Source organism: Ailuropoda melanoleuca, chromosome 5 (genome assembly GCF_002007445.2).
Source record: "Ailuropoda melanoleuca isolate Jingjing chromosome 5, ASM200744v2, whole genome shotgun sequence".
Classification (NCBI taxonomy): Eukaryota; Metazoa; Chordata; class Mammalia; order Carnivora; family Ursidae; genus Ailuropoda; species Ailuropoda melanoleuca.
The window spans coordinates 23205321-23229113 of record NC_048222.1 but is presented as its reverse complement, the minus strand read 5'-3'; the positions used below and the strand labels follow the sequence as shown (position 1 = coordinate 23229113).

General features: G+C 42.4%; 1 protein-coding gene across 1 annotated transcript in view; it reads right to left on the bottom strand.

Annotated features, from left to right (window-relative positions):
- Nucleotides 1-19297, bottom strand: part of MYLK4 (myosin light chain kinase family member 4) — an 84831-nt gene extending 65534 nt beyond the window's left edge. Inside the window, exon 1 of the mRNA XM_034660150.1 lies at nucleotides 19124-19297. Coding sequence (XP_034516041.1) covers nucleotides 19124-19282 — 159 coding nt within the window. The 5' untranslated portion in view covers nucleotides 19283-19297. The remainder of the gene's footprint in view (nucleotides 1-19123) is intronic.
- Between the last annotated feature and the right edge of the window lie 4496 nt (nucleotides 19298-23793).

Here is a 23793-nt window from a genome sequence, read left to right as displayed (position 1 = left end):
TGTCCAACACCAATATCATTCCAAATATTCTGCTACTTGGAATTCTACTCATTGCTTCGTTGAAATATTTGACCTAAGTATATTAATAATTATTTTCACTTCGAAGCCTTAAAATATGAAATTGTTCCTAAAGTATGTTGGTAGTAACTAGAGCACAAACGAAAATGGACATGCCTAACACATGACTACGTTATGCAAGGATACATAACGTATCCCCACAGGGAATAATCCCCACAGGGAAGGAGCCCCAGCTTTTTAGGAGCAGAGACCCAACCTGTGAAACAATTATTACCAGAAAGGACACCAAAACTACCCACACAAATGGCCCACGTTATTTAAGTGGTGTACTTAGAGGATGCTGTAGTCAAGGCTAAACTTGGTATGCTGGAAGGAGGCGGGGTGTCAGATTAGAATCAACAGTGGTGGGGGGCGCCTGGGTGGCTCAGTCGTTAAGCGTCTGCCTTCGGCTCAGGGCATGATCCCAGGGTCCTGGGATCGAGCCCTGCATTGGGCTCCCTGCTCAGGAGGAAGCCTGCTTCTCCCTCTCCCACTTGCTTTGCTGGTGTTCCCTCTCTCGCTGTCTCTCTCTGCCAAACAAATAAATAAAATCTCAAAAAAAAAAAAAAAAAAAGAATCAACAGTGGTAGGATTTAAATCTGACCTTGAAGGACAGGAAGGATTTCGAAAGGCATAGAAGAGGAGAAAGAATGAGGAAAGGTGTGGGGAAAATAAAAAAGTGGGACCAGATCTTAAATTTGGGAATCACATCTCTGTGCCAGGCACCAAGCCACCTGCTAACAGATAGATTAGCTAATTTAACCTTCCCAATTATTCTGCAAGGTGGGCATTCTGACCCATTATGATGAACCAGGGACAGAGATTCAGGTTAAACTACTAAGGTCACACAGCCGGTAAGGGGCCCCACGGGGATTTAAATCTGGGGTGATTTGATACCAGAGTCGATCATGGATCCTGTCTAAACCAGCATTCCCCAAGGTACAATTTATGGCATCCTGAGACGTGCATATGAGTCGGGAAACAGAAGAGTTCAGTGGTCAGATAAATTTGGAAAGCTCCTAGGATAAATCAGAACACTAATAATGTTTCAGAAATGAGCTAACATTTATTGAATGCTTCCCATGTGCCTGGTTAAAATGGTTCTGTTGTTGTTTTAACAGGGGACCTCTCAGAGCCTTTAATATTGTAATATGCATTGAGAACTTCCAATGTTATGTGTTGGGGAATAATATTAATAATCCCACATAAGATCCCACATAAGATGATATGATCATGCAAACACACAGTATTACAATAGAATAATTGGAAATAGACTGATAAGCTTCAATTAGAGGCATTATCTCCTGGTGGACAAGCTTAAGAGTTAGATATTATGCCTGGTGATTCTCCATGCTTCCCTGTATCCCCCAGTTATTTCACTGTAATATAGAGCTCTGTTAGTAAACTGGGTGTGACCCCGAGCTTGGGAACAGGGGTGGTTCTCAGGGAACAAGGTCCGAGAGTCAAGAGGTAGAAAATGCAGCTTCTCCTGCAGCTCGGTTAGTTGGGTCTGTCATTCACCATTTTAAATATCAAAAGACAAAGGTGCTGGACAGGACACCAGTGGAGTCGCTTCCCTTTTTGTCTTAGCGATAGTAACTGTTACAATTTGAGAGTTCATAAATCTTTGTTAACTGTATCTGCGTCAGACTTGAACGAGCCACACATTGCCTGGCTCCTGTGGCATATTCAGTAACAGGTGTCCAATAAAGTAAATAGGTTCTACCTTCTCTCATGTTCTATCAATCCCACATTACTGAATCCTTCTCTATGTCAAATACAGTTGACCCTTGAACAATGTGGGGTTGGGGCTGCTGATGTCCTGCCCAGTTGAAAATCCACATATAACCTTTGATTCCCCCAAAACTCAACTACCAATAGCTTACTGTTGACCAGAAGCCTTACCAATCACATAAACAGCCAATTAACACACATTTTGTATATGATGTACTATATTGTTATAATAAAGTAAGCCAATTTAGCTTATCATTTTCCAGCCTTATTATATGTTTGAGAGAATCAGTAGTTCCAATGTATTCTCGCCTGGCTTCTGCTGTGCTCATGCACCAACGCCTGCCTGCGGCCGGCCACAGGACGCCCGGTTCCTACAATCAAAAGGTTTAGCCTGAAGCGGTGTGACTTCACTGCCCAGCCGCAGTAACGTTTGCAACTTCTCCCCACTAGAGGTCACTGTTATATCGCAGTTCCAGAAAAGAGCCTCACTTTGCCAAGAGAAGAAACAACCGTGTTTTAATCTAGCCACTCTGGCTGTGTTTACGTGGAGAAAGAACAAACAAGCAAAGCAGTCATCCAACGGAAGCTATATTTCAGATAATGTGAAGATAATACAAACCGTCCTTAGAAAATCCATCAGAGAAGATTTGTTTTCAAATACTTCATGTTTAATTAAAAAAAAAACTCCAGTTAAGTTTACTTCGAATAAATGATTTTTTAATAAATTTTCATAATTTTTTAATAAATTTTCAAATAAAGTTTCCTTTTCATATTATTGGGCAGGCTAACCCATTCAAGAGATATCATGGTATATAGTTGTATAACTCTGGGCAAGTACCTGATGTCACTAACCCTCACTTATCTATAAAATGGAGGTAATAATTATACAAATTCATTGGGTGTTGAGGATTAACTGAGACGCTGTATGAAAAGTTCTTAACACAGTGCCCGGGACACAATAAACAACCGATGTGTTAGCATCATTCGTAGTATCCGTAGAGCCAATCAGGGTAGTACGTACAAGGTTTAAATGAGTTCTTATTTGAAAATTGCTTAAAACAGGGTCTGGCACACAATGAGGACCACGTACATGCTTGTTAAATAAACTAAGTCAATAAATTAATAGACCCAAGTTAAAGCGTAAACCCTAAATAGGCAAGTGGAAACACAGCCTTATTAGGAAGGCAGAAACTTCCCTGTGTTGTCTTATTAATTCAACATGCTTATTCTGGAAGGTTGGGAGGAGAGTAGGACCTAACACAGCTCATTGTTCATTTTAAAATTTCTAAATAACGACAGATTGCCAAGTGGTCTAAAGGGAGAGCCTAGCATAAAACATCTCTAATACGCGGACTCGGACTGAACAGAAAAGAGCCCTTGGCAACCTAAATGCATACCCTATGTGTACCCTCTAAATAAATTATCTCCTTTCATCAGATTCTGCCTCTATTTGACACCATCAGTGAGCATAAATACGTGAAAATGTTTGTGTCTTTGGGTTTCAAGTATCTACCCTCCAAACCAGAATCGTATTCTGCCACGACTAAGGAACAGTCCCGGCAGAATTAAAAGTGTGTCTTTGTGCAGAAGCTCAGTAATTCTTTATTGAGTAGATTAATGTAGAATATGGACGCAAAGATCTAAATGACTTTGACACAGGCTGATTAAATACATTTACATTCCTGTTTCATCAAGCACATTTTTAGGGAAGACGGGCTCTGTCAAAAACAAAATAGAACAAAAACTTTGAGCATCTGGTGGTGAAAATGCTATGATTACCAGGACACTTTGGAGCCACTGCCTTATTTTGTGCTGCGGAGCGAGCAGTTTACCCACCAATGTCTGTTCATCATCAATGCAAACATCAATGCAGTAGAAAAGGCCAGTAATTAGAATTATTATGAAGATAGTTTTGATCTTGCAGACATCTGAAAGGGCCTAAGGGTGCCCCAAGGGATCCAGGGATTTCACTTTGAGAACTGCTGGCCTAGGGGATGATGTTCCAGTGAAAGACAGTGCTGAACAAGGTAGATTCATCATGTGTTCCCCTTGCCTGTTCCATCCCCCTGCTTCTCTTCCTTGGACAATTTGGGAAAACACCAAGGGCTGCTGGGAACTTCCTTAGGGTTTAGGCTGGAATGAGTGATGAGCACTTTCCGAGGCCACACTCGTGATACTTTCTAAAGTCCTCTCCAGAGAACTGAAAGGACGTGAGTGACTCGGGCATGCAAAGGCCTCTGGCAGATTCTAGGAGACTTAGAAGCTCCAAATAAAATATTCAGCTCCTGCTAGTTCCTCTTCTCTTACCCTCCAGTGTCCAAGGCAGCTCAAAACCCCTTTCAGAATCAGAAACCATCCTAAAAGATGTCCAAGCTAGGAGTTGGCCCCTGGAACAACAGAGGCTCTGAGGTTGGTTATTATGCCCCATCAGAACTCCACAGTTAAAAGTCCCATGAGTATACCTGCACACTGGCACTGCAGAAACAGCAGAGCAAAAAACCCCAGGTAGAATCGTATGGCTCAGGGCTCCTGGGTGGCTCAGTTGGTTAAGCGTCTGATTCTTGATTTCAGCTCAGGTCATGATCTCAGCGTCATGAGATCAAGCCCTGTATGGGTCTCCCCACTCAGCAGGGAGTCTGCTTGAGATTCTCTCTGTCTCTCCTTCTCCGCTTGCCCCTCCCCCTGCTCTCTCTCTCTTTCAAATAAATAAATATTTTTTTTAAAAAGACTTGTATGGCTGGACGTGAGTAGACAGCCAGAACGTAAACATTTATATTGCACAGAAGGTAGAGTCATTTTCTCAAGGACACAAGGAAAAAAAACACTTATGAATTAAAATCTTGTCTCTATAATTCATTTGTATACTTACCTGTCACCCCAATTAGTTCAGACAAGCCCCAAACCATACAAAAAGTAGAACAGGACAAGTTTACAACCTTGTTCACTGCTTAATTTGGAATGCCAATGCTAGCAGCTAAAGGTCTAGTAGATAGACGAGAGGTTGGGCTCACAGGCCCCTCATTCTAGCCTGGTCACTGCCTTGCTTTAGAATTTCCTGACACCTGGCCACCAACAGCAGCATTGACCCTGCTCTGTCACCACCTGAGCCTTCTACCTGGGCTACTTGCTGCTCAGATTCCCAGCTCCCGAGTGGAAGCCTTGGGGAAACTGTTCATAGAGGGAGAGCCTGAGACGCAGGAAAGTTAAGAAGCAGGAGGCTCCTGCCTAGAAAGAGGTGCGGCCAAGGCAAGGTGCCAGTGGGCCTGGCTGATGGCCAGCCATCCTTCGAGGCAGGCCTGCAGGACTCGAAAAGCTGCCCTGCTCCGGGCCAGCGGAGCCAGCACCTACCGGATACTGCTGTGCTGTGTTCACACGGGTCATGGCCGACACGGAACCTTCATAGCCAGCATGCAAAGTGCTGCCCACCCCTTCTGTGAAGAAGGCTGGCTCTGGTACAACAAAACTTGTGAAGAGCAACCTGGAAAACACGGTTGGGAGGGTAATTCTGATTTTAGGTCAGAATAGTCCCTCCAAGTAATAAATCTTGGGCAAGTTCAGTTTACCTCTCTTGGACTTTGAGTCTCCCCTGCAAAGACGGATTCGGATGAGCTGACCACCAAGGCTCCTATGTGTCTAAGTCCCTAATTTTTGAGTCACAGCCTCCTTGCTAGAGCACAGGTCTTTAGTGTCCCATTCACTATGGAAATGCCACACTAACCTGGGCTCATCAGAACCCCAAGTAGACGAAACCATGAGCCACAGGTAATACTGCAGGTTTTCGCCAGTATCCAAATGATCACATATCATTCCTACCTAATCAGGGAACTAGCAAATCAGACACTCGTCCTGAAGTCAAAGTTGTCAATGAGGTTGACGTGCGTGGGATGCCCCTGAGAACCGACTATCACCTGAACTGAACATGCCAGGGGGTTAGTCACCCGATGGGATGGCTCCTGACCAGTGGGGATGACCAGGTGCATCAGTGTTGCCCGCCTCCCCCAACCCCAGTCCTCTGGGTGGACAGTTCTGAGGTGATCCTACCCTGCAGTGGTCCACTTCGCAATGTGAGCTTGTTAGGGCTTCTTTCCTTCTCTGTGTCACACTCCCCAGGCCCCCACTCCTATTTGCTGAAGTCAGTTCCAAAAACAAACCATCTACCCACATGCTTTTGTCACAGCTCTGCCTTCTGATGGGACCTCAAGACCGACAATGGAGAGAACATGGGTCCAGGCACAGAAGAAGTGCTACACAGACTTCACCTATTATCAATTTTCTGTGTGTCTGCTATCTCGAGGGAAGACTTTGGATTTCTCTTCTCTCCATGGCTGTCCACTCATCACCAGTTTCCCTGGTCTTTGTTACGGTCACTACATGGTGAGCAGAAAATGAGAAATGGAGTTGAAAGTACCAAGTGGAGGGCTAGGCCGGGTCAGGAGCGAGAGTGCCGGCCTCCCGAAGGCGGAGGCGGTGGCTCAGACGCGGTCTGCTCAGGAGCGTCCTGGCCCAGAGGCCCCTGGGGTCCGACCCAAGTGGGTCTGGCGAGAGATCTGGCGGCCGTTGAGCCGCCCCTGGAGGTGAGAAAATGGAGCATCAGGGTGATTTAGGAACCCAGTACAACTGAACTCCAAAAAAGTGTGCATTTAACCACTGCCTGGTACTGTCATTCAGAGGTCCATCTACTGCTCAGTGATGAAGCCAAAATCCAGAGGAGGGCAAAACAGAGGATTTTAGAAGACCAGACTCCAGCGAGCCAGGAGGGAGCCAGTCCACACTCCGGGGTCGAGGGACACCACGGACACAGGTCAGACTCAGAAGGGCCTCCCGCAGGGCCACCTGCACGGAGGAGCAGGTGGACTCGCGGTCAGCACCCGCGAGACACCAGACTGAGACGGGGAGCTCCGGGAGCCCGCGCGGGGCGGCTGGCGGCTGGCGGCTGGCGGGGTTGGAAACACAAAGGACAGAGACGTGCCGGCCCTGGAAGTGAGGGCTGGGACGCCGGGTGTGGGGCGCACAGCCCGGGATGCTGCAGGGTTGAGCAGCACCAACAGAAACAGAGTTAAAGTGGCCAGAACATCAGTGGAGAACGATCCGCGATCCCTCTGTTCTGAGACAGAGGCTGAATTTCAGCCGCTGCTGCTCTCTCAGAAGAGGCATAGCAAACCGCCAGGGAAAGCCGCCAGAGAACAAAAGCCCGGAAATACCGGCTCACAGGGTGCCCATCCCCATCCCCCCTCGCAAGGGACACAGAGACTCTACCCAAACAGGGTTTTCTGAGTACCTGCAGGCAGGCCCCTCCCCCAGAAGGCAGGCTGAAAAATCAAGAAGCCCACAACCCGGAGCGCCTGAGTGGCGCAGTCACCAAGCACCTGTCTTCGGATTAGGGTGTGATCACAACGCTCCGTAAGGAGTCCTTCATCGGGCTTCTCCACCGGGAACCTGCTTCTTCCTCTCCCACTCCTCTGCTTGGGTTCCCTTTCTTGCTGACTGTCTCTCTCTCTCTCAAATAAATAAATAAACTCTTTAAGGAAGAAGCCCACATCCCTAAGATCTCTATAAAACAAGGGCGCACGGCCTGGGTCCCAGTCAACACTTGGGCTCTGGACAACCCTGCAATCTCTCTTCATCAGAATGACGAGAAGGAGAAGTCCCCCCCAGCAAAGAAAAGATAATGAGTCTGTGGCCTCTGCCACAGAATTGGCCTCGGCCACAGAATTAATACATATGGATGTATCCCAATTATCAGAAATGGAATTCAGAGCAACAATGGTCAAGATGATGAGTAAACTTGAAAAAAGCATCAGAGAAAGCGTTGCTGAGAATATAGAATCCCTAAGGGCAGAAATGAGAGCGAATCTGACAGAAATTAAAAACTCAGTGGGCCAAATACAGTCAAAACTAGAGGCTCTGACGGCCAGGGTCACCGAGGCAGAGGAACGCGTTAGCGAATTGGAGGATGGGTTAGTAGAAGAAAAAACGAAAATAGAAGCTGGTCTTAAAAAAATCCACGCCCACGAATGTAGATTACGGGAGATTACTGACTCTATGAAACGATCCAATGTCAGAATCATCGGCATCCCTGAAGGGGTGGAGAAAAACAGAGGTCTAGAAGAGATATTTGAACAAATTGTAGCTGAAAACTTCCCTAATCTAGCAAGGGAAACAAGCATTCGTGTCCAAGAGGCAGAGAGGACCCCATCCAAGCTCAACCAGGACAAACCTACGCCACGGCATGTCATAGTGCAATTCGCAAATATTAGATCCAAGGATACAGTATTGAAAGCGGCCAGGGCAAAGAAATTTCTCACGTACCAAGGCAAAGGTATCAGGATTACGTCAGACCTGTCTACAGAGACCTGGAATGAGAGAAAGGCTTGGGGGGGCATTTTTAAAGCTCTTTCAGAGAAAAACATGCAGCCAAGGATCCTTTATCCAGCAAAGCTGTCATTCAGAATTGATGGAGAAATAAAGACGTTCCAAAATCGCCAATCATTAACCAATTTCGTAACCACGAAACCAGCCCTACAGGAGATATTAAGGGGGGCTCTATAAAGGTAAAAAGGCCCCAAGAGTGATACAGAGCAGCAAGTCACAACCGATACAAAGACTTTAAAGAGAAATGGCATCATTAAAATCATATCTGTCAATAATCTCTATCAATCTAAATGGCTTAAACTCTCCCATAAAACGCCACAGGGTTGCAGATTGGATAAAAAGACATGACCCATCCATTTGCTGTCTACAAGAGACTCATTTTGAACCCAAAGATGCATTCAGACTTAGAGTAAGGGGATGGAGTACCATCTTCCACGCAAATGGACCTCAAAAGAAAGCTGGAGTAGCAATTCTCATATCAGATAGACTGGATTTTAAACTAGAGGCCATAGAGAGAGATACAGAAGGGCACTATATTATTCTTAAAGGAAGTATTCAACAAGTGGATATGACAATTATTAATATATATGCCCCCAACAGGGGAGCAGCAAGATACACAAGCCAACTCTTAACCAAAATAAAGAGACATATAGATAAGAACACAGTAATAGTAGGGGACCTCAACACCCCACTATCAGAAATAGACAGAACACCCTGGCAAAAACTAAGCAAAGAATCAAAGGCTTTGAATGCCATACTCGACGAGTTGGACCTCATAGATATATATAGAACACTACACCCCAGAACCAAAGAATACTCATTCTATTCAAATGCCCATGGAACATTCTCAAGAATAGATCATGCTCTGGGACACAAAACAGGTCTCAGCCAATACCAAAAGATTGAAATTATCCCCTGCATATTCTCAGACCACAACGCTCTGAAATTGGAACTCAACCACAAGGAAAAACCTGGAAGAAACTCAAACACTTGGAGGCTAAGAACCATCCTGCTCAAGAATGACTCGATAAACCAGGAAATCAAAAAACAAATTAAACAATTTATGGAGACCAACGAGAATGAATACACAACGGTCCAAAACCTATGGGATACTGCAAAGGCAGTCCTAAGGGGGAAATACATAGCCATCCAAGCCTCACTCAAAAGAATAGAAAAATCTAAAATGCAGTTTCTATATTCTCACCTCAAGAAACTGGAACAGCAACAGAGGGACAGGCCTAACCCACTGACAAGGAAGGAGTTGACCAAGATTAGAGCAGAAATCAATGAATTAGAGACCAGAACCACAGTAGAGCAGATCAACAGGACTAGAAGCTGGTTCTTTGAGAGAATCCATAAAATTGATAGACCACTGGCAAAACTTGTCCAAAAACAAAGAGAAAGGACTGAGATTATTAAAATTATGACTGAAAAGGGAGAGGTCACGACCAGCACCATTGAAATTGCAAGGATTATTAGAAACTTTTATCAACAGCTATATGCCAAAAAACTAAACAATCTGGAAGAGATGGAGGCCTTCCTGGAAACCTATAAACTACCAAGACTGAAACAGGAAGAAATAGATTTCTTAAATAGGCCAATTAACTATGAAGAAATTGAGTCAGTGATAAACAACCTTCCAAATAATAAAACTCCAGGCCCAGACGGTTTTCCTGGGGAATTCTACCAAACATTCAAAGAAGAAATAATACCTATTCTCCTAAAGCTATTTCAAAAAATAGAAACAGAAGGAAAGCTACCAAACTCATTCTATGAGGCTAATATTACCTTGATCCCCAAACCAGGCAAAGACCCCCTCAAAAAGGAGAATTACAGACCGATTTCTCTAATGAATATGGATGCCAAAATCCTCAACAAGATCCTTGCTAATAGAATCCAACAGTACATTAAAAGGATTATCCATCATGACCAAGTGGGATTCATACCTGGGATGCAAGCATGGTTCAACACTCGCAAATCAATCAATGTGATACATCATATCAACAAGAAAAGACTCAAGAACCATATGATCCTCTCAATTGATGCAGAAAAAGCATTTGACAAAATACAGCATCCTTTCCTGATTAAAACCCTTCAGAGTGTAGGAATAGAGGGTACATTTCTCAATCTCATAAAAGCCATCTATGAAAAGCCTACTGCAAGCATTATTCTCAATGGGGAAAAGCTGGAAGCCTTTCCCTTAAGATCAGGAACACGACAAGGATGCCCACTCTCGCCACTATTATTCAACATAGTACTAGAAGTCCTTGCAACAGCAATCAGAAGACAAAAAGGGATCAAAGGTATCCAAATCGGCAAAGAAGAAGTCAAACTGTCTCTCTTTGCAGATGACATGATACTCTATATGGAAAACCCAAAGGAATCCACTCCCAAACTATTAGAAGTTATAGAACAATTCAGTAAGGTGGCAGGATACAAAATCAATGCCCAGAAATCAGTTGCATTTCTATACACGAATAACGAGACTGAAGAAAGAGAAATTAGGGAATCCATCCCATTTACAATAACACCAAAAACCATGCGTTACCTTGGAATTAACTTAACCAGAGACGTAAAGGACCTATATGCTAGAAACTATAGATCACTTTTGAAAGATATTGAGGAAGACATAAAAAGATGGAAAAATATTCCATGCTCATGGATTGGAAGAATTAACATAGTTAAAATGTCCATACTACCCAGAGCAATCTACACTTTCAATGCTATCCCGATCAAAATACCGAGGACATTTTTCAAAGAACTGGAACAAATAGTCCTTAAATTTGTATGGAACCAGAAAAGGCCCCGAATCTCCAAGGAACTGTTGAAAAGGAAAAACAAAGCTGGGGGCATCACAATGCCGGATTTCGAGCTGTACTACAAAGCTGTGATCACAAAGACAGCATGGTACTGGCACAAAAACAGACACATCGACCAATGGAACAGAATAGAGAACCCAGAAATGGACCCTCGGCTCTTTGGGCAACTAATCTTTGATAAAGCAGGAAAAAACATCCGGTGGAAAAAAGACAGTCTCTTCAATAAATGGTGCTGGGAAAATTGGACAGCTACATGCAAAAGAATGAAACTTGACCACTCTCTCACACCATACACAAAAATAAACTCCAAATGGATGAAAGACCTCAATGTGAGACAGGAATCCATCAAAATTCTAGAGGAGAACATAGGCAACAACTTCTATGACATCGGCCAGAGCAACCTTTTTCACGACACATCTCCAAAGGCAAGAGAAATAAAAGATAAAATGAACTTATGGGACTTTATCAGGATAAAGAGCTTCTGCACAGCCAAGGAAACAGTCAAAAAAACTAAGAGACAGCCCACGGAATGGGAGAATATATTTGCAAAGGACACCACAGATAAAGGACTGGTATCCAAGATCTACAAAGAACTTCTCAAACTCAATACACGAGAAACAAATAAACAAATCATAAAATGGGCAGAAGATATGAACAGACACTTTTCCAATGAAGACATACAAATGGCTAACAGACACATGAAAAAATGTTCAAAATCATTAGCCATCAGGGAAATTCAAATCAAAACCACACTGAGATACCACCTTACGCCAGTTAGAATGGCAAAGATAGACAAGGCAAGAAACAACAATTGTTGGAGAGGATGTGGAGAAAGGGGATCCCTCCTACATTGTTGGTGGGAATGCAAGTTGGTACAGCCACTCTGGAAAACAGTGTGGAGGTCCCTTAAAAAGTTAAAAATTGAACTACCCTATGACCCAGCCATTGCACTACTGGGTGTTTACCCCAAAGATACAGACGTAGTAAAGAGAAGGGCCATATGCACCCCAATGTTCATAGCTGCATTGTCCACAATAGCCAAATCATGGAAGGAGCCGAGATGCCCTTCAACAGATGACTGGATTAAGAAGCTGTGGTCCATATATACAATGGAATATTACTCAGCTATCAGAAAGAACGAATTCTCAACATTTGCTGCAACATGGACGGCACTGGAGGAGATAATGCTAAGTGAAATAAGTCAAGCAGAGAAAGACAATTATCATATGATTTCTCTCATCTATGGAACATAAGAACTAGGATGATCGGTAGGGGAAGAAAGGGATAAAGAAAAGGGGGGTAATCAGAAGGGGGAATGAAACATGAGAGACTATGGACTATGAGAAACAAACTGAAGACTTCAGAGGGGAGGGGGTGGGGGAATGGGATAGACTGGTGATGGGTAGTAAGGAGGGCACGTATTGCATGGTGCACTGGGTGTTATACGCAACTAATGAAGCATCAAACTTTACATCGGAATCTGGGGATGTACTGTATGGTGATTAACATAATATAATAAAATAAAATAAAATAAAATAAAATAAAATAAAATAAAATAAAATAAAATAAAATAAAATAAAAAAAGAAAGTACCAAGTGGCACAGGGCAAAGACGCAGAAACAGCCTCCCGAGTCTAGGGGTCCAGAGACTGACGTGAGATCACCCCATCCTTAGGGATTTGGGGTGATTTTAGGTTGTAAGCTAATAAACAATTTTTAAAATTGTACGTGTGTGTGTTACTGTGTCTTTGAAAATCTAGAATAAGCCTATCAAAACCATGATTTCACTCTATTGTTGCTTTTGCTAAAATTTTTTGAATGACTTGATATGTGAAAATATTCATTGATAGGGGTTCAAGTAGTATGCGGGTACAGCAGAACCCATGAAGGTGGCATGAAACCTAAAGTCTGAGAAACATTAATAGCTCAATACGCTTTCACAACTACACTGTTTTAGGTGAATTTCATTATCAAGTATGTTAAGCATTTTCTTACTTAAGAGCATAGACTTGATTTCCAATATTTATATTTTTTACTACATTGCTTTAACTTTTAGAGAAAATAAGATATTTGTATCATATTTTTTCTCATACCATTTCTCATATTATACCGAATAACAGAAAAGTCTCATAATTTTAATTATTCTGAGAACTTGAAATGACACAAACAATAAGACTCCTCTGTGTGTTTGGTCTAGGACACCCAGAACTTTCCGTGGGCAAGTATTTGCAGCCAATGTATTGGAAAAATCTTTCGATTGTCTTATGTTCTCTGCACATCCCTATACCTGTATGCTACGCTATGTGTTTTATGTTCTATGGATACAGAATACATTAATATCACAAGTAGGATTCTCCAATGCCCTTAGAAAAGACAGTTCTTAAAATTTCTGTGCTTGCAGAAATTTCTAAGACAACAGGCTGTCCACGTTTCTAAATAACCATTAGCAACGGGGGAAAAAAGTAATAGGAAATATTATAAAATCTGACTTAAGAGACGTTTTCTTTACAGTTAAAAAGTTGCAAAAAACTTTTTGAAATACATACCCACAACACTTAAAATTAGCACATATATCTCGTCGACCTTGTCATTGGGAAATACTATGAGGGATACATTCTGAGAGCTCGGGTGACTAACTCATTCTTTTCCATATAGAAGATGAAAACCCTCATGGTATTTTCCAGAGGAGAGCTGTTAAGCAGCCAAAAATGAGTAATGCTTGGACAGCACTGACCAAGTCTGAAAACACAGACCTCACAGTGACATTAGGTCAGACCTAAAGAGACTTAGAATGTTTTATGATCTTCCTTAAAAAAAAAAAAAGTCTGTTCCTGTCTATCCATCTTTCTCCCATCTCTTTTACCTTGTCCTCAACTGAGATCAGATAATAAACCATTCCAAGCTTTGGCAATTCCTCTGAAAGTGAACGTAACGGTCCCTGAAATACTGATTGTGTCAGAGTCCCGTGGAAAGGCTCAGGGCCATTATGAAAGCCTGACTCCTGGAGCTCTCAGTCCTCCAACAGGACGCTGAGGTGGTGGTTTCTTGTTGAATAGATATAAAGAAGGCGTCTGCGTACAGCTGTAGGGATATAACGCCCAAGTCCCCTGGAGAAATTTTTTTTTAACTATAAATCATGCATTCTCAATGAGGGTGGTATCACCTCCCCCAAGAGGATAAAATTGTTTCTTTAGGAGGGGTGAAAAAAAAGTATTCCTTTTATGCATAAACACCTATGCTGTATAAGCAGGTGTACGGTCTATCTGTGGTACTGAGATTTCACAGGAGGGCTTCCGCTGGGGGAGAAAAGCCGAAAGCTCTGCGAGGGGAGTAGATGGTAATAAAACAAAGTGGAAGGTCACCGCTGTAAACCCCTTCCTGCGATTGAGGCTGATTTCTGTAGTGTCTTCCAAATGGTTTTATACTGTCTTTAAAATAATGTATCTTACGCTAATTGATACAAGAATTAAATCTGTGGAAAGAGCTGTTTTCCCAGACACAAATACCCTCTCTTGGGAAGTGCTAACATCCTTAGAATCTGAATTATTTATCTTCTTTCGGAACTGGACTATTCTCCTGACTGAATTCCATTCCTGGAATAGCTGCAGCACCACGTGAAAGGCATTATCCACAACGGTTCCAAAGAAAGAGCGTAAAGGCCCGGGGGGCTGGCTCCCCAGGGGAGGTGGCCGCTCTTCAGATCTGCTTTTGCCCTAGACGTGATAAGGGGGCGGGAAGTTTTGCTCTCGTGTCCTTTTATTTTCATAATTAAGTCATAGGCATGGTACGGGAATGGAGAGATGTTGACATTATTCAGCTCTCAAAACAAAAATAGCTCGCCGACTTCAACATGCACCAGGCATGGCTGCTTTGAGGTTCCCCGAAAGTTGGTGCAAGTGTTTGGAATGTTGAAATGTGCCACATGCCACTATTATTATCCCAACCCCTCCTAAGGCGGTAGTCTTGGGCAAGGATTAAGACGGGGCATGCATTCCGTCGCCTTTGGCAAGCACCACTCCCTGGCTGGAAATAGAACAGGACCGCGAACAGTAAAATGGATCTGTCTTAGTTAAAAGTGATGTTACTACCTGCGTGTCCTCCAGGGCAGGAGCCCGTCTGTGACCTCCCCGTGTCATCACGGACCGGAACACACGCCAGAGGAAGGAAGACGAGATAAGGCACACACTACCTACAATCCAGAGGTCTTTTCTTCTGAGCGCTAAATCCATTCTCCGGGATCGGCTATGGAGGTCACTTGGTTTATACGCTCCTTCCCTCCCCTGACCCAGCACAAGCACGTTTCCAAGCAAACGCTTGTTACATGCCTGCTTCTGAGCAGTAGGCGTTGCCGGATGGCAGTTGCTTCTCCCAGGGTCCTGCAATTTGTGTTTCCAGCTACACGATCAACAGATAATCTGCCTCTTTAAAAGGAAAAATAGGATGGCCTGCGTGACAGATCTAAAACAGGTGTAGGGGCAGAGACAGACCCGCTGACGATCGGCACCAACTCGAATGCGCTTGTCCCCAGTTCAAGGACAATTAGCACCACAGAAACTGGCATTGGCCTTGCTGGCTGGGCCACTGCCAGGGAGCTTTCTTCTGCCCTTAGGAGCAAAGGAGCAAAGAGATGGGGGTGGGGAAATGGAACTTTAAAAATCACAAAGCCTCCCCCTCAGCCGTGGTATTTTGATACCTAAGTAAGTCATTAAGAGCACTGCTGGCGGTACAATCTCACAGTGGTTTGTCAGGAAGCGCCATCTGCTATCAAGAACACCAACTGCAATCAAAACAGGGAGCTCCACGCTTTGCTCCCACCCACTCCATGCTATTCACATCCTGTCAATAAATATTTTTTGTTTGGTCTTTGGAGCATTTGTAGCAGGCATTTAAACATTCTGCCTCTGTTAAAGCTATCCTTATTTCTACCCCCACAGCTCCGCCTTCCCCCCCTGGTTGGGGACTGTGCGTTTCAGATGGAGGATAGGAACCAGGGTTCTACAGGAAGGTGTGGGGAAGCCAAAGGATGAGGAGATGAACATAGATAACCGTGGGCATAAAAAGTAGGTGTATGTATCATAAGCGAGAGTAGGCAAAGGGAGGCAGACAGAACCAAATGCAGGAGTAGAACTCTGCTTGTCTGGCCCTTTTGTCTTTTATTAAACAAATAAAGTGTGTGTATATTAAACAGTAAATTATATCTAAGAGAAGTACAACAGGAGGCTATCTATATAGGTAGCAGAGAACTAACCAGCGAAGAAAACCTGGATTTGATTCTGCAAAAAATGATACTAATTACAAGTATGAGAGTCATTACCATTTATGAGCTAAGGGTATATACACAATGGCTAGTGAGCTCATCGCTCGTATATAGCAGATTAATTTTTTTGTGTTTTACTTTATTTCAAGACCATATTATGTAGGTTTAGACCTGGTATATTACAGCACATCTGCCAAAAGTTTTTAGAATTCTACATTATATAGGTGATTTTGAACACCCTCTAGAATATAAGACAATGAGAAAAGTCATCAGAAAACAGAATAAAAAGGGACGTAGAAAAATAAAGTGAACAAACCATAGGAGAAAAGCAGAATACATGGCATTTAACAAATTCAACAAAAAATAAAGTGGAGAAAAGAAAGAAGTTAGTTAAAATTAATCTAGTGGAGGAAAAATAAGTGAAATAGAAAGAGCTGGTTAAGAGCAGGAAAAGGAAAAGAATCTGAGCTTTAGCAGCCTGGACTAGGGATGAAAGACTCTTCTAGAAAGAAATTGCACCTCACACCTTCCAAACAAAGCTTCCACATCACTAGGGTATCTGAAATTCAGAGGATATTATTTCCAATGCACCACAGTGACAATTTCTACTGTGATTCGCAACGCTAATCTTCTCAAAAAGAGAAGGAATATAAAGAGAAAGGAGCATAAGTTTTCTCCACTTATGGCAAATTATGGCAAGCATTTTTTTAGACGGTCCCTGGAGAGTAACGACTGATATTGTAAAGATTTACTGTGCCCACCCCACCCCCCACAGAAGATGGAGACATGTCAATTTAGCTCTGTCTGCATACCTACAGACATCTGAGCTGCTGGAATGCCCTTCTCCACCCACCCACGGCCAAGGTCGGCTGCCTCCCCTGGCACCCACTGACTGGCCAGCCGGGGCTTCCAGGACCGTGGCCTTGGCAGCCACAGAAAGAAGAGCTCTGTGCCTCCCCTTCATGTTCCATCCATCCTCCAGAGGGCCAGCACGAGAGAGAGACACAGGGAAATTTATTGCCGACATCTCTGGGCCCTTCGCCACTTACAAAGAAGAAGCTGAATGAGACATATGGAGCTACCAGTCACTCCTTTCCACGTTCCACACAGCATCGACTCCAGGATGGAGGCCAGGAAGCCCAGGTTACGCTCAGGACATCAGACCAAGACCGAAGGATGCTCTCTCAGGGCTTCTGAGGAGCAACATTCTCAGTCTTGTCCTCAAAAATACCAAAAATATTTATTGTCCAAATTATTTGATTTCTGATATTCTGGAGCAATTTATCATGAAAACAATTCTTCCTAAAAATGTTTCTGTTCCAACTCAACACCACCTCACTCTTCAAAGATAATTCCTACTTCTAAAAATTATATCACAGAACCCGGAAGAAAAACAGTACTGGAAAAATAATCAAATTCATATAAACTATCACCAGTAGCTGGTTATTTCAAAGTTATCAAAGAAGATTGTTTTGTCTTCTCTGTCCTACAGAAATTAATGAACAGAAAAGGAATCCTTCTATTTATTCATTTGCGTCATAACAGCCCTAAGGAGGAAGTCCTTCATATGTGACTTCAATTTTGCTGTGGAAGTTTCTTTTTGGTGTATACTGAAAAAGATACTAACTCATAAGGAAAGTGGAAGTCTCAAAAAACCTAAGTTTCAACCCAACTCATTTCTTTTCTCCAGCATGTGTTAGCATTCCATGCTCACTGACAGTGAGAAGACTCTTCTGCCCTGGTAACTTAACGGCCCTGCTTCATTGTCCGGGGCACCGTTAGAAAGGCCCTTCCTATCCAAACAGTGCTTTTCAGAACAGTAGTTGGACAAAGAAGGATGCTCCCCAATCCTGCCTAGTAAAAGTCACCTGCTCTGATCTTTAAAAACACTCATTCCTAGCCTTCAACCAGAGTGTGGAATTCACTTCTACAGCTCTGTTCATTCCACAGACATTTGGGGGACCTCTTCTGTACTAGTTACCAGGAGAGTCCAAGTAGGAGTGATTCCAGGTCTTGCCCTTGAAGAGCACTGTCGAGAGAAAGGTGACATACGTTCGAAACAATTGCATGTGCTAGAAGAAAGGCACGGGCAACATGCTGTGAGGCCGACCCTGGGCCAGAAGCTGCATTTCCATGGATCCATGAGTGTAACTGACTAAGTCAAGAGAGGAGAGGAGACTGCTGCTGGATGACATTTCTCGAACGTGTACCATGGTGACAGATACTGTGCTAAATGCTTTATATACATTATCACACTTAACTTCCTCTACAGCCATCGTCCCATTATTCTGATGAGGCAGCATCTTGGCTGAGGTTAGGAACTTGCCAAAAATCAAGTAGCCAGAAACAGGCTCAGGGCCTCGTTGTGCACAACTGAGGACCGAGGCATAACCTTCAGGGAAGGCTTGCTGGTCCCCGTCTCTGACCGTCACTGTCAACGTTATGTCACCTACACTGTGAGGAACTCAGAGTCTTAAGGAGATTAGAAACTCTTCTGCAGAGCGACTGTGCCCCTCATAGCGCTTCTCTGAATTTCAAACCCAGATCTATCTCTGTAAATGATCCTTCTCAAGAAATGTGTGTTTCCACAAGTTCCCTTGCATAAGGTCTAAACCACTAACCACAATGAAGAGAAGCCTGCTGGGAGAGATGCACCTTCAAAAGCCTCTCAATTACTTACCAAACTCAGTTGTATAATCCGCAACATGCAATCCTCCGTGAAACACAATGAAAAATGTCTTATCCATAAACATTCCTTAATTCTTCACACAAGTGACAAAAATAGAAGTTGACGAGTCTGATAAATGGCTATACTTACTGATTCATGTAAGAACAGATAAAGTAGAACTGATACTTTTTACAAGACCAAATTAGCACATAATTACCTCATTCTTTCCAGATCTTGAATCCCGTTCACTAGAACTTTCTTCCAGAAAACATTTCACTTTCTCAACCTTTTCCATGCAGTGGAAGAACGCCATTTTCTCCAGTTTGTTACTGTTATAACATGTGTTGATTTCTTCCAGCCTCTTCACTTTTAACATCTTGGTAGTGAGTCCGATTAAGTTACCGTCTGGAGTGTGGTTTTCATCTCCCTCTGTCTCTGATTTGTAAATTAAGGCGCAATCATGAGCTTTGAGCGTGCCTTCCTCTTGACTATTAAAAAAAAAAAAAGGAAACAAAATTCTCATCACTTACTCACATATTTGACTTTTGGAGAAAATGACCAGTGAGAATTTTGAAGTCCCTTTTATTTAAGCTGGAAAGAAGATCCAAAATTAGGAAGAGAAATGCTAATGTTAATATCAAGTTTCAAATGCTGGAAATTTGAAAGAAAAAAAAAGAATTTTTTCCCTACCTTTTCCTATAAAAGCGAAGAGTAAAAGGCAACCTTCAGTTTCACTGGGTGACTGTTTCCCTCACTGCATAAAATAAGATTTATACCAAGTGGCCAATTTAAATAGAGAAGATGACATTTTGTTGGGGTTAATTGGGATTGCATGTTTTGCTCCTCCCATCCCCAGTGGGAAGGTCTCCTTCCTGTGTGAGGGGGTCTCTCATGCTTTCTCTCGGGGAAATTTTGTCCATCTGGGGAGTGATCTCCACCAGATGGCCCATATACAGAGCCCTTCTCTGCCTACACTAGAAATGTTTGGTGTTTATTTTTAAAAAGAAATTTTCTTACAGCCCTCTCACGCAGATAAGATACTCAGATAGCTTTCCTCATTGTCATTGACTGTTAGATATCAAGGAATTCAAATCCTTGGGCTTTCCTTGAAGTACTTTCATTACAAATTAAGTAATGCACATAAAACCGTTCTGATACTGGTGATCTACACATGAATATGTATCCGCACAGTTGATGGTATGGGCGTTTGGGGAGAGAGGCTGATTGGAAGCTGCGGTGGATTCCCACCGCTGACTGCTGAGGCCCCCTGCTGGAGATTTTTTGAAAATTGCTTCCAGCTTTTTCTCAAATTTAAAATCATCTGCAATTATCTCCACAAAACTTCATTTTTCAATCTCTCAGCTCAGATAGTAAAATTCAGATATACCTTTAGTTTCAAATTATTAAAAATCCAATGCTCTGCAAAATTCTTCTTAGCCACACAAAGACCTTACTTGAACACACTGAAATGTCAGTACCAACCAGAGATCTCTACGATACATTATAGATCAATGCTAGCATTCCTTCAAATTGCCCTGAAAAAAATCATTATTAAAATAAGGAGGCAGATACGTGGCTATTTCTAAGGCAAACTATGACTTATGTTCAATATGTAGCTGTAGATGGTACTCACGTTGGATCAGGAAACCACATAAAAATTAACATATTAAAAAGAACACAGGCCCAAGATATAATAATTTTGCAAAGAAATAATAAATGTTAATCTCTACCTGGAGTTTGGTACAACCTGTTATTTAAGGCAACATAGAAAGAGGAGATGTGAGAGGTTACAACGATTATTTGAAATAAAGTAATTACCATGTATAGGAGGACATCCTAGGCTTTGGACCACTTCAAGTGCAGAGTATAATTTCTGGCAGATAAAAGGAAGTTTTGCAGAGATCAAAATGACTACACAATTCTCTGGTGAAGGTCTTTACTCTCAGTCGGTATAAGTCTTCTGAAAACACAAGTGTCCACTCTGAAAGGAAGTATCCTCTCTCTCAAATGCCACTTTGAGCCCCTGTTTAAACTAATATGGTCCTTGATCTCATGTTGCTCAGCTGTTCCCTTCTTAGTCAGATGGGGAAGAATATTAATTTTAGACACCAGGCTTTTCAAGGCCAATGGCTCCATTTCAGAGGTCAGGTAAGGAGAGGATGTACTGGGAACAGTGGATGAAATATCACCTTCACCTTTTCTTCTCATCAGTGTGGTAATACTCTCAGAATTACCTAGCAGAATTTGCCTTTGGCGATCAGATGCCCTGTCCTCCTGCCCCTTTTAGACTCGTGATGATTTAAGTGCTCATTCCCAGCCAAGAGGATTCTGGGTGTGGGAATCCCACAGCCACCTTTGTTTACCCATGTGACACTTAGAATAGACACAACTAGAATATGACAGATCTTTTGAAAATACTTAGCAAGTTTTAATTTTCTCAGTACTTAAAATTTTTTGCCATATCTCCAACTGTTTCTAGCTTTGGGAAAGGTCGACTGCTCAAGCATCCACAGAGTTGCAAAAAACAGGAATGAATTTTCATAAATTCTCCTTACAGAGAACACTGTGACCTTCCCCCCGGTTGTTTGTCACAGGTCAAGAAAAGAGAATCCAGTGCAAACAACCCACCTACATGATCCTAACAGGAGTGTATCCCTAGTTAAGTGGCATGAAACCTCGACTGCCTGGGCTAGTAATACAGGCAATTTTATAATTCTTCAAGACCCAGAAATGATTTCCCTCTTTGGAGCCTTAGCTGACCCCTGTACTCCCCACACCAACATCAGCCTCTAAAACTCTCTTGTTTCTCCAAAAGAAAGAAAGTTCTTATTCTTTTTCCTTTTTTAAGATTATTTATTTATTTATTTATTTATTCATTTGACAGAGAGAGAGACAGCCAGCGAGAGAGGGAACACAAGCAGGGGGAGTGGGAGAGGAAGAAGCAGGCTCCCAGTAGAGCAGGGAGCCTGATGTGGGGCTTGATCCCAGGACCCTGGAATCACGCCCTGAGCCAAAGGCAGATGCCTAACGACTGAGCCACCCAGGTGCCCCCAAAAGTTCTTATTCTTAATTCAGATCAATGTGCTCCATATAATATAAAAATATGCTTCCATTTTGAGTAGCATATAAGGAATTATAGCAAAACCTTTAAAAAAGAAAACTTTGGGGTTTTTTTGGGATTAGAGAACTTTATTCTTTAGGAGGAGTAACTAAACAAAATTGGGTATTTGCTAAAGATGAATTATTTAACAAAATTGTTATGAAAAGAGTGAACTGATTCGAGGTTATCAATTTTGCTCAGAGCAATTAAATTGTGAGAAAAGTGATAAACTGATAAAATGACAAATCTCCTGCCCAAAGACAACAATGTGTATGGCCTTCTGCTGATTTGACCATAACTTCCACCCAGACCATCCAGACAAAAGGATCAGATCTTCCATCCCCTCAGTCCAGCAAGATATGCTCCTTCCCTTTTTTTTTCCCCTCAGTAAATTGCTTTTTTTTAGAATAGTTTGAGATCTACAGAAAGGTTAAAAGTGAAAAGATAGCACAGAGAGTTTCCTTATGCCTTGTACCCAACTTCCCCTATTGTTAACACCTGACATCTGTCACAGTGAACCAATGCTGATATGAAACTCTATGCTTCATTCGGAGTTTATGAGTTTTTCCCTAATGTCCCTTTTCTGTGTCAGAATCTCATCAAGGTTTCCCATTTCATTTAGAGCCGCCAGAATTTGTGATGGATTGGATCTGGGATGTGAAAGGAAATTGATAGACAAGAATGACTTTCCGAATTTTTTTCCTGAGCATTTGAAGAACAGAGTAGACATTAACTAAGATGGGGAAGGACATGGGGGGAGCAATTGGGGGGAGGGGGATCGGGAGCTCAGTTTTTGACAGGTCCATTGGACATTCAAGTTGAATAGGTTGTGAAATGGAAATCTAGACTTCAGGGAAGAAGTCCAGATTGGAGATATAAATCTGGAAGTCATCACATGTAGATAGCTCCATGCATGATATGTATTCGATAGAAATTTTGGATTAGTTACTAGAGAGAAGCTTTTAAATTGTGTCCACTTATCATAAAAAAGCAAAATCAATTAAAACAATCCATGCTACTTGTCTTCTAAAATTAGATGACAGTAGGCCAGTTCCTCTATGTCATACTATTTTCAACTTCTGATAGCACAGAGGACAGGCAGCCTGGTACAACACTTGACCACCAAAAACCAAAACAAAACAAAAAAACAGGTAACATATGCATACCCATTATGATCTGTCTGTGTCATCCTAAGTCCAAACCCATAAAATAATTGGAATGTCTTAAAGACCCTCCTGTGCTTGGAAAAGTTCATAGTGAGGCTATGAACAGACCCAGTGATACTTTTCCTGGATATCCCTGATATTTTGGAGATACGAATCCTTTAGAAAGAAAAAGTACCAACCTCAGAAAAATCGCACTCCACAAAGCCACGGGAATTGCAATTCTTTTCATTAACAAGAGACTGCAAGTCATATAAAGTGTGCATTGCCAATGACTGTGTGCTGGTTGGCATTCAAACCAGGCTGGATAGTGCTTATTATTTCTATTTGTACACAGCATTCTGAATGTTTCCAGAACAAAGCTCTTGAACATTTATACACAAAAGTGAAGCAATCTTCACAAATACTAAAATGCAAATAAAAGACATCCCTGTTATCCGCATAACTATTGAATTTTCTTCCTTTCAAAAACCACTGAGAATGAGCCATAAAAGCAAAAATTGATAAATTGTACTTCCCTGAAATTCAATTTTTGCTTTTCAAAAGGCAGCATAGAAAAATGAAAAGACAAGGGCGCCTGGGTGGCTCAGTCGTTAAGTGTCTGCCTTCGGCTCAGGGCATGAT